The sequence below is a fragment of the Diospyros lotus genome, chromosome 14 (assembly GCF_014633365.1).
Source record: "Diospyros lotus cultivar Yz01 chromosome 14, ASM1463336v1, whole genome shotgun sequence".
NCBI lineage: Eukaryota > Viridiplantae > Streptophyta > Magnoliopsida > Ericales > Ebenaceae > Diospyros > Diospyros lotus.
In genome coordinates, this window is record NC_068351.1 from 14750277 (window position 1) to 14762494 (window position 12218).

At 35.1% G+C, this 12218-nt stretch overlaps 1 protein-coding gene across 1 annotated transcript; it reads left to right on the plus strand.

Moving 5' to 3' along the window:
* Positions 1-1016: 1016 nt before the first annotated feature.
* Positions 1017-2645, plus strand: LOC127790633 (dormancy-associated protein homolog 4-like). The gene is made up of 3 exons (XM_052320214.1): positions 1017-1521; positions 1615-1720; positions 2354-2645. Exons 1-3 carry the CDS (start codon positions 1245-1247, stop codon positions 2379-2381), a joined length of 411 nt encoding a protein of 136 aa, XP_052176174.1. The 5' UTR covers positions 1017-1244; the 3' UTR covers positions 2382-2645.
* Positions 2646-12218: the final 9573 nt, after the last annotated feature.

A 12218-nucleotide genomic window follows, 5' to 3' on the forward strand; every position in this document is an offset into this window, starting at 1 on the left:
AAAAAATTATGAGATGCGATCTCTAATTATAGGTCCAATGATCTCTTATGTAAGTAAATAAAAGAAGTTGTTGTAATGCTTGTATCATTGTTGGGTACACAAATTTTTAGTTTTGGCACATTTTAATTTCAAGAGCATATCTATGATTTCTTGTTTTGCAAAATTGTGTTCACAAGAGGAGTATAAGACCCACTAATTTTCTTTGGTTTTCATCAATTCAGGAAACAAAGACAACAGAATCTTCAAAAATACCATTGATTTCATATAATTTTTATATTCATATGAGAATTAGTTGAACAATTGAACTCATAAAAATATTTTTTTATTCTTTTTTACAACTGCTTTATTTTAAAAGAATTTTTTTGAAAATAGTTCTCAAAGTATAAATGGAACTACAATGTATTCTATATTCTTGAGGTGACTTAAGAAAAATTATTGTAATTGTTAAGCTTGTAAAACAGACAATATAGTGAACTATATAAGTTGCGCCTAAAATAGAAATTAGCAAAAGAAGAGAAATATAGCTAGTAATTAACTCGTACAAAAGAATAAAAAACAGAAGCATATCTGCACTCCCCATAATACTCCAAATAATCTCATGCTCAATGCAAATAATTAATATAATTTTTGTATGCATTGAATAATTCACAATAATTTACAAAACACATGAAATAAATATGGGTTTTAAGGAGTGACCTTCCACACAGCACCGGAGGCCTACTAATGTCATCGGTTTGCAATTTCATTTTCAGTCCCTACAAACAAACCCTTCACCTTGTAAGAATTACCATAGTCCAAATTTACTTTACACTGTATTCTAAAATAGAAAGTTGAAAATTTAATTTAAATTTAAAGGCAAAATAAAAATTAAATATTATTTTTTTAAATATAACATGTTCGAATCGAAAGAGTGGGAAAGGATAAGGTTTGTGAGATGGGGCATCAGAGTTGTACTTGGGGTGCATGTGGGCCCGATGACGAGTCTACGGTTGAATACACCTATCCAAGCAAGTAGGTTATGTTGGTGTAGAGTAGATCCCAAGCTTTTTTAGGCAAATCTTATCCGATGACGGCTCCGTCCTCAACTCTCTCACAATCACATCATTTTTCGTTTTTATTTTTACCCATTTCTCAGTAATTAACATAAGAAGCTGAAGCTTTCTAGCTATCTTCACTTCATTACACTTGCACACAGACGAAGACGAAGAAGACGAAGACGAAGAAGACGACGACTACACCTGAAGATGGAGTTCCTCAACAGCCTCTGGGACGAGACCCTTGCGGGGCCGGCACCGTCTCCGGAAGTGGGTCTCGCCAAGCTCCGTAAGTACTATTCTTTTTCAGGCGTCGGATCCACCACCCCGTTGATGAACATCACTGCTGCTCCCGACGAAGCCTCTATCTCTAGGACCGTCACTATCCTCCGATCCAGTCTGGAGGATTTCCGCCACCCCAGGGTGGACTTGGATTCGCCTCCGTCTTCTCCGGCCGTCCCCACCACCCCTACGTCTCCATTTTCACGTAAGCTTTTCTGTTCCGTTTGTTGATATGGAACTTTTGTGGAGGGGATTTTGCTCTAACTTTGTGGTATTTTTGGGGGGTTTCTGGATGCAGCCACCACTCCTTCGGCGGATTTCGAGAGGTTGACGAGGAGAAAATCGACGCCGGAGCGATTGGAAAGCGAGGTGCCCAGAACTAGAAGCCCCACTGTTTATGACTGGTTCTCTCTCTCTCTCTCTCTCTCTCGGAATTGCCTCAAAATTTCATGGTAGTTCATTGTTGGAGAATTAGAAGATTACTTTTAAATTCTAAAGCTTACATCCTTAAATTCTAAATTTTAAAAATTATAACAATATTATTTAAACACTTAAAAATAATATTTGATGTGCCATTTTTATATTATTGTGTTATTATTAAAAATTAAATTATAATCATTGAGTGCCATTTCTTAAAAATCGAGTCTTTATTTAATTTAATTTTATTTGTGGATACTTGTCAAAGACCACCTCTTAAATTTATGGTGTGTATGTTGAGTTTATGGGTAAAATGTTCATACGAAAAGCATCTTTTAACTTAAAATTAGTGTTTTAAGTTGATAATTAATTGTACGTACTTGTGTACATATATAAACACATGGTACTTATGTATCTAATTAAAACGTACGTTAAAGGGTAATGCGGTGATCGAAATGGTTAAGGCATCAATTAAACCATATAAACAACTTTCCTTATATTTTGTTTTTGTATTTTGGGTGTTGTGTTGGTTTGTAAGATATATAGTTGGAAATATAGAAAAAATGTTATCAAACCAACTATATAAACAACGTAATCGGAAATGTACGTTAATGTTGCAGGATTGTGATGAGTGGTCTGGATTGTTGAAGTTGAGGCAGCAAGCGACGATTTCGTCTCCTTTGTAATGAAGAATTGGATGACGAAGCTGTGGGTGTACAGAGAAAGAAACCAATGCGCTTTAATTTCCTGTTTGATAAAATATTGTCTCACTCGTTAATTAGCTAACTGTTATTTAACTTACTTTATAGCGCATTTGTGATTATTTGTGTGTGTGTGTGTGTGTTTTGGGTGGCCTTATTTTCTGTTTCGCGTTACATGAAATGACTTTCACACACGTATTTGTTTGTTAGGGATAATTTTTTATTATGCTTATTTATTAGATGTATAAATTTTACCAAGTATTCTTTAGTTTTGATAAAAATAAAATGCTCGTGATTTTTGTATTTTTTAAAAGTAGTAACGCATGTTACTTGATTTCATGTCGTCTGTCAAACTTAAAGAGTATTGCGTAAAATTTATCTATTTAGTAAATAACCATAATAAAAATTATCTCTAACAAACACTCATCATTTTTTTTGTATTTTTCAAAATGGTACTTATAATCACATATTACTTGACCCTATGTCATTAACAAATGATTATTAACTGTTTTTAAGTTTTAAAAATATGTTATATAATTATGAAAAAATAAAAAAAAATTAAATTAGGTGGTGATTGGCCGGATGGTCAACCACCACCATCAGGATATGGGTTGCTAGATAACCAAATTAGGTATGGGTTTGAGTGACTATATATTTCCAGGGTTTTAGATCAAATCTTTAAACCCATATCAGATTTGGGTTTCTAGTTCAAAGCAACCAAACCAAGGTTGACAAATTGGGTTCCTTTGAGAGAGAAAGAGAGAGAGAGAGAGTCATTTCTAAGGAGAGAGATATAGACAAAACTATAGAGAAAGAGAGAGAGATATAAAGACATGGACCGTGCCGGCCTCTATCTTGGCCTCTGGCCCAATCCAGCTCTATCTTGGCCCATGGACCAATCAAGCTCCATCCTAGCCCAATCTTGACCTGTGGCCCAATCTCGACCTTAGCTCAACTCTGGTCCTGCGTTAGTCTGCAACAACATTATTACAACCGCATGTTGGGTATTCTCGCTTAAGATCTCATTCACATTAATTAGGATCTCATTGGCACCATGCCACTATCAGAAAGCTCCATTGACGCCAGATATCCAGTCCCATCACCTTACAAACGCACGACACATGTATGCAGAATGACCTCTTCTTCTTCTATATAAACCAGCTCTCTTCAAAATCAAGGTATGTTCTTTTCTAGTCTACTGATACTCTATCCATTTACTCCCTTACTCACTTGAGCGTCGGAGTGCTTGTAGGTACCTGCCACCCCCTGATGGACCGATCGCCGAAGTCCATCCCTTATCGTTGCATTCTCTCGTCCGACCATCCTTTTGGGCTAGAAAAAACAAGAGACGTAACGATTTAGAAAGAAAGATATATATATATATATATAAAGACAAAAAATCGTATCAATGTTCAATGCAGCTCACCACTGCGATCATCATCATGATTGGATATATTGGCGTTTATCATCATGTTGGCGATAGCGATAGGACCTCATCATGACTATCCTCATTGTGATTATGGTTGAGATGTCAACTATTATAGGGAGAGCCGAGGGAAACAGAGTAAGAGGTGGGGGGCAATCTCACTATAGCCAAGGAAGGGAAGTTAGGGAAGAGAGTGACTCAAGTTGAAAAGACACTAAAGAAAGGATGAGTATACAAGTTTAAACTTCACAAGTACAAGTATCTAATGAATATTCATTACTTGATGAAAATGAGAATGGGAGACTAAGTATATTACTCAAAAGGCATGCAAATGAGTATGAGTATTAAGAAAGTGAAATAATAGAAATGTGCTCCTAATCCACATTTTGTCTTAATTATATGATAAGGGCAAGGTATGTCAATTGTAAATAAGGTGAGCAGCTTTTCAATTCAATAAGAGTTCACTTATGTTTGGCTTGTGTTATAAACGAGTTAAGTTTGAACTTCAATTTGAACCACAACTCATAAATGAGCCAAGTTTGAGTAAGACAAATCTTGTCTCGATTTAGCTCACGAATAGGTTCTTAACAATCTTGAGAAAAAATATTTTTTTTATTATTATTTTAACATTTTGTTATTTATCATTGTGTTTGTGATAAGGATTTTTATGTTTGTTTGAATAATATTATTGTATTTGTTTTGAGAATTTATACTTATATTTATTATCTTTTTGTTACGTAAAAATAGGTTTTAATGACTTTAATTAAAAAAAATTCTAGCGATCTAAGTTCAAGCCTAATAAATCCTTAACAAACACATTTTTGAGTTCAAACTCTAGCTAGAGGTCGTTAGAATCTGACTCGGCTAAGTTTAACTCGATTACATTCCTAGAGATAAGTCAAAAGTGAAATAGGATCAAGACTTTAGTCAAAGTGTATCTAGATATTAACTAAGACAACAAGGGAGAAGGAAACTCAGTTGAAGTAGGATATAGTCACTAAAGTGTGCTTGAATCAAGATAAGTATGAATATTATCTATGTGGCATCTAAATTACAATCCCAAATGAAGTAGACTTTGAAAACTCTTGAAAATAACGTCTCATCCAAAGTAATTTTTAACATTTAGAGAGATCATAGACCTACACCTAAAAATATAAATGCGATTTTAATTAACTTTATTTAGATACTTGTAATACCCCAATTCCTGGGAGCGTTAACGTAAAGTAAGATTCCGGGAATAAATTTTTTTTAAAAAAAAAACCCATCACAAAAATCATTCCCCGAAGATCCCATTACACCTTCTCAGTATATCAACTATGAACCATTAATAAACCAAGACAGGTTCACCAACACAAATGCGGAAGCTAGATCGAAACCTCAACAAGTCATAACCGAAATCACTTTATTTATATATAAAGTAGCACCAACGTTTACATGACGTTTTCAAAAGTAAATAACATAACTGAAAAGATATAATGTAAACTATCCGCTAATCGTCGTCACTCCTCGATGATTCCTTTCCCTTTTGCACCGTTGCCTTCACCTGGAACGTTTGAATATTCCAGGGACAAAGTCCAAATTAGATGATGAATCATCTAAGTGAAAGTTCAAAACATATTTTTCATGAATAATGCAAGATATGAAATAAACCAATATACCCGGTAAGCCCTAGCTCAAGAGAATTCTCACGCGCTTAACCCTACCACGGGAAAAGAGCAATCTCTCTAAAAGCTATGCCACCACACCGACTCGACGACACGACGACGCGACGCGATTCTAGCTTAAATGGGGCTACCAACGCATCTCACCAGAATACGTTCCCACCTTAAGTATCCAAGAACCACCATATAATCCCAACTCCAAAATTTCACATGGACCACCTAGTCATCCTAGTGCAACTTCCCTAGCCAAACGGCCTGGCACGAAAATCAAGGCGGCTATCCTGACATGCTCACCAGCATCAGATACCCCTATTATTCCGTCACGTCCTTGGAGAATTACGGCTACACTATCCAGACAACATCCTAGGCTGACATCCCACATGAACAACACTGTATGGACCACCTAGTCGTCCTAGTGCAACTTTCCTGACCAAACGGTCTGGCACGGAAACTAAGGCAGCTATCCTGACATACACACCAGTATCAGATACCCCTATTAATCCGTCACGCCCTTAGAGAATTATGTCTACACTATCCAGACAACATCCGAGGCTAACATTCCATACGTACACATAAAACTCAAGACAATGCCACAATTCACAATTCAATGCATCGTATAAACAACATTTATAAAATGCAATGCACAAATTCAAAAACATTTAGGGACGAACCTCCCTCATAAAAATCAACCGTTATCGGTTACTATTTCAATGCATAAAACCATTTTGCATGAAATCACACACATGTTCAGATAGAACAAGTACAATAAATCAAGTTTTGAGGGCGAACACTCACAACTTAAAACCAAGTTTTCAGGTAGAACACTCACAATAAATCAAGTTTTAGAGGAGAACCACTCACAACTTAAAACCAAGTTTTCAGGTAGAACACTCACAATAAATCAAGTTTTGGAGGAGAACCACTCACAACTTAAAACCAAGTTTTCAGGTAGAAGACTCACAATAAATCAAGTTTTGGAGGAGAACCACTCACAACTTAAAACCAAGTTTTCAGGTAGAATACTCACAATAAATCAAGTTTTGGAGGAGAACCACTCACCTTGAACGGAACTCAGAACACCTCGAATCTTGTGCCCAACCTCAATTTCCGTGCAACTCCTCAAGTTTTTTAACCAAACCACCTCCTTACAGGTCCTCACGCGCTGCCTAAGTGCTCTACGCGTGTGATGCCTCGCGTATGCTTTAAAAACCCTCTATCCACTAAACCCGAAGCACTCTCGTCTAGCACAAATGTATCACAACTTCGAATGAGAGAATCCTTAGCCTTGAGCCCCTATTTATATGTTTAGGAAACTTAGCCACCAAGAAATATATATTCTGCAATCATTTCAAATCTTTCAAAATCTTTTCCAATCATTCCAAATCTTCTAATATTTTCTATAATCATTCCAAATCTTTTGATATCTTTTGCAATCATTCCAAAATCTTCTAAGATTCTCTACAATCATTGTAAATCTTCTATAATCATTCCAAATCTTCTAATATCTTTTACATAATCATTCCAAAATCTTGTAAGATCTTCTGCAATCATTGTTATCCAAATCAAATCTTTTCTTATCTAATCATATCTTATACAAATCTTATCCTTAAAGTCATCATTGTTAGAACAGTAGGTTCTATGGCACACACCAAGAGGGGGGGTGAATTGGATATTTTAAAAAATCTTGATAGAACTTGAAAACTTTTTGACCCAATTGAGGTTTTAGTGATTTAAAACATAGAACATATAAAATGAAAAATGTAACACTCAATGAATGAAAAGCAAGAAGGATAAATGACACAAAGAATTTATAGTGGTTCGGCTTAAACCAAGCCTAATCCACTACCTTAACTCCCACTAAGGATTTTAAACCAATTCACTAAAACCTCCTACTTACACAAGTAGGCCCTCTAGCTACACAAGCTAGAAAATATACCCTCCTACTTAAACCAAGTAGGCCATCTAGCTAAACAAGCTAGGAAATACAACAAGTATAACAAAGAGAGGATCTAAGAGATAAATCTCTTAGTTACAATGTCTCTCAAAAAAATTATACAAGGCTTGAAGTAAATAAATACAAGTGAGGATCAAAGCCTTGAAGAGAGAAAATACAACAGTGAAGGCGCAAATATTATAAGCTCGAGTAAAAATAATTTTAACTCTTTAGATCAACTCGTTCCCATCCATTAGCCTTCTCTTGATCATCCACAACTTGTATTTATAAGCTTCCCAAAAGATTGAAGAGAAATGTAGCCGTTTGTGACCGTTGGAGTTGAAAAACTAGCTGTTGGAAGCTTTCTGTAAAAGATATAGTCGACAGAAGAAAATGCATAGTTGACTATTTTTACAAATAAAGCAGAACATAGTCGACAGACAAAAACGCATAGTCGACTATCTTATAACACAAAAATCCCATAGTCGACAGATCCTTTTACATAGTCGACTATTGTAAAAATGAGAAGAAATTTTTGAATTCTAAGAACAAAAATAGTCGACAGATGAAAAGCCATAGTCGACTATTCTTACATGATAGTCGACAGACTGAAAAATAGTCGACAGATGAAAACAGCATAGTCGACTATCCTTAAATATAGTCGACTATCCTTAACAGCATAGTCGACTATTCTCGGGCATAGTCAACAGAATGAAACACATAGTCGACTATCCTTTTGAAAACATTGAAAACTTAACAAAACCTCATTTTTATTCTTTTGAAGGCAAGTTGGGATTATCAAAAATATATTTTGAAATAAAACCTCACTCAACCATACTCAATATTTCTTCCATATGATTTCATACCTTGCTTCAAAATTCATATATTACAAATTTGTTTTGAGCCTTCATCTTATCTCTAACGTCATCATGAGACTTCATCCTTATCTCTAAAGTCATTTATGAAGTTTTTTCCTGAATCTCCGAAATGCCCCTAGTAAAAAGATTTCAAGAATTACACTTTGGCCCGAACTTTTGAATAATTGCACTTAGACCCTTTTGAACATGGTCCTCGGGCTAATTTTTAATTACATTTTAGTTCATGAAAAATGGACTAATTGCGCTAATGCCCCTAATTTTTAGGTAAATTACACTTTTACCCTAACCTCAAAAATTACGATTTTGCCCCTGGCTCAAAAACTGAATTTCTCTTTAAAGATCTTTATAACCCTTTGAAATATCCTAAAACATTCTCTTTAAAATTCTGAAAAAATATCGTTTCGATCTCTCTCTGTCAATTTCGAAAAAACTGCACTTAGGCCCGAATCTTCTTTTAGCTACAAACCCTTTTGTTTCTTCCAAAAACTACTAAAGGGTTACTCTATATGTCAAATATGAACTTCCTCGGGGTTCCATTGACTTCTCGGATGCCCCGTACGATAATTCGGTATTTCAGCCTAAATCACAATTGCCTTTTTTTTTAGCTGTACCGAGAACCGTTCTCGATCCATCTTCTTTTAATGCCTAAAATCATAACTCGTATTACTTGTTGATACTATACCATTTTCCTTGGCTATCTAGGGTCCAAGGTACTCCCTCTGACTAATTCGATCGTCCAAAGTTGTGTTAGTGTACCCTATAGTCTTATTTTCCACAAAGTCTATTTATGCCCTTCATCAAATATTATTTATGACCTCAAATCATTCTCGGATATTACAATACTTGTTTTGATATAAAAAAAATATTATTAGACATTAATTACTAAACAACCCCCCCGAAAGGAAAGTAGATATATCTTTTTAATTTTTAAAAATTAATCTCCATTATAGTTTTATGGTTCTCTTTTAGCTGGTTAGGTGTATTGCTTTCAAAACTTAACCACCAACATAAAACTTAACCCCAAAAAACTCATTCCAACAAATAGTTGAGTAGTTTAGATAGTTAAATATTGTATTGTTGTGTTAGGAATATTATGTTCAAGTTTTTATGTCTCTTTGCTCCTCTATTGAAGTCTTGATGTGGTTTAGTGTTATGCACAAGTAAGGACGTGCGCGCACACATATATTTAGAGTTTTGATCTCATCAGGGTCGATCTTGGGCCTAGGCTACCACCTAGGGTCCCCCCTTCATCCAACTAATTTTATTTATTTATTTTTTGATAATTTTAGAGAGGCCTATAAATTATTATTTAATAATTATCATAATTTAAATTATTTTATCATTTATCATAATCTTAAATTATTTTATTTTATCAATCAAATAATTATTAATATTGTTTTCATAAATTATTATTTTTTTATTTAACAACTAAATATTTAAAAAAAATAAAAAATAATGGCGAAAGATGTCCTGCCCCTTTTCCTTATCTAAATTTCCAAATTTTCAAAGTTCAAACCCCTATTAATTGCTTTCATCTCCCTCACATACTTCCCCTTTCATTGCCTCTAGCTATTCGATCGCCGTTATTCGCCAGTCTCTATTAACGAAAGACCACTATTCTGTTTATATATGCACTACTCTCTAGTCCACTGTTTGGTTTTGAAAATTTTATTTAACTTTTTTTTCTTCTAGTTCTAAATTTTCACTTTAAAAAGGGGGAAAAGAAAGGACATCAAAAATTTATTTTTAATGAGAAAACAAGTACACACTAAGTTCTAAAAAATTTTGGTAGTGGTGGGTTTGGGAGTCATTTTTTGGGCGATAGCAAATTTTGGAAAGTAAAATTAATTTTTTCTATTTTTCATAATTGTGTTATTATGTTAAAAGAGGTCATGTATGATAATTCTACTATAAACCTAAAGAGGATTTTCTTGCTTGTTTTTGTCCTTTGTACGGAGGAATGAAATAATATACATTGCAATTGCAACTATTCAAGTTGGATTATCTGTTTCGGTGATGTTTTCTTATGGAAACCATTTTAATCCTCTCACAGAAAATGATACTCAATATTCTCTATATATTCATCGGAACTGATCGATGTTTGAGAAGCTATATATATATATGCCAGAGGGATGCCATAAAGCCTTGGGTTGAAACGTCTAACTAACAATTCTTACAATAAAAATTATTCAGATCCTTAGATAGCCATCAAATTGGATCAATCAACAGCCTGCCAAATTGAGAGAAATAGCAAATGGTAGACAATCAAAGGAACATTCACCTGAGAATTTTCTAGTGGCTTATGCTCAAATTTTCTATATCCACCTGAGAATGAATAAAAATAAAATTATACACGCAGATCTCACTTATGTACATGTATCTTCTACTCATATATATATATATATATTTTCTTATAATAGGTGGCTTGTCACTCTGGTAATGACACATACTTTTTAAATTAAAATATTTGAATAAATTTATAAATCTGCTAAAAGATTTAGGTTTTTTTGGCTATTTGCCCAAACCAAAACAAACAAAATCACATTATCCACATAAACAGCTCACCTTCTCAGCAGTTGGATGTACGGATCCATCAAGACCACACTCACTGAATTGCTCTTGGCTGCAATTAAATTATATATATAGCAAAGATACAAAAATTATTTTTATGGAAAATATTTTTTCCAGTATTTAAATTAATTATTTTTCTTATGAATTTTTTTCCTAATTTAAAGCGTTCCATCATGTATATAAAAAAATATCCAATATATATATATATATATATACGCGCGCGAGCGCACACACACTAGATAACATTATATAGCAAGCAAAGATTCAAAATTTGAACTAACCTTCCTCAGAAGTGACCTTTAAAGCATAGACACAGAGTTAATTATAAAACGGAGAGATCTTTGGATTTGTTCTATCTCACTTTGCATTTGGTGCCATCTAACCAAGAAGACAACCAGCGGTGAAAGAAGAAGTACGGTAAAGCATATATAGAAACGGAGTTATAAAGGATAGATCTTGCTATTTTTTCCATCTGAGTTTGGATTTGTTGCCATCTAACCAAGAAGAAGAAGAAGAAGGAAGACGAACCAGCGGTGAAAGACTGTAAGAGAACATATATTGGGGTATTATGGGTGGAAAGGTGAACTTCGAAGCCCTTAAAATCAGCGCATGGCGCCGGTTTTTCCAAGAATCTGACAAGGACATCTTCGAGGTAATCGAATGGGGGATTAAGGTCGCCACCTGGTGTCATTCTGAAGAGTTTTTTGCGAAGAGGGATCGTATTTCCGAGATTCTGCATTCAGTACCGAACCCCGCGCAGAGATTGCGTCTAGTCCGCGACCTTTCTGATGATTCCGGCGACGAAAGAGAAGAAGAAGACAACCAGAGACAAGAAAAAGAAGAAAGCAGGCGGCAAGAATGGGAAGAAGACGACCAGAATCAAGAAAAAGAAGAAAGCAGGCGGCAAGAATGGGAAGAATCTGTTTTGGTGTCGACTACAGCGGCGGATAGCCGTTGTCGCCGCCGTGTAATCAAGCTGAACCAAGCGGTAACTGCCACCAAACTAGTGGTGGAGGCTTTGCCGGCAGCCGAGGAGGGTACGAAAGTGAAGTGGACGACATGCAATGACCAAAAACTGAAAGAGAAGCCCATGTCAACGATCGTCGAAGGCGGTGCCGTTCGTCGTACGATTCCAAAGAAAGAATTGAAACCTGTTTGCATGAGCGATGAAAAAGTGAAGATGAAGACGGAAGCTATCAAGAGAAAGCTTCTTCAACAGTATTTAGAAGCTGAGCAAGCAAAGAAGATGCCAAGAGGATTCAGATGAACAATAACTGCAGGACCATTGTGGTCCACAAGAACATTCTGGTCCACG

Excerpts from the sequence above, each read along its gene's own strand:
- LOC127790633 (XM_052320214.1), top strand. The coding sequence starts at position 1,245 with ATGGAGTTCCTCAACAGCCTCTGGGACGAGACCCTTGCGGGGCCGGCA. Across the intron at positions 1,522-1,614 it reads CCCTACGTCTCCATTTTCAC|CCACCACTCCTTCGGCGGAT; the intron begins GTAAGCTTTTCT and ends TTCTGGATGCAG. Across the intron at positions 1,721-2,353 it reads AGCCCCACTGTTTATGACTG|GATTGTGATGAGTGGTCTGG; the intron begins GTTCTCTCTCTC and ends TTAATGTTGCAG.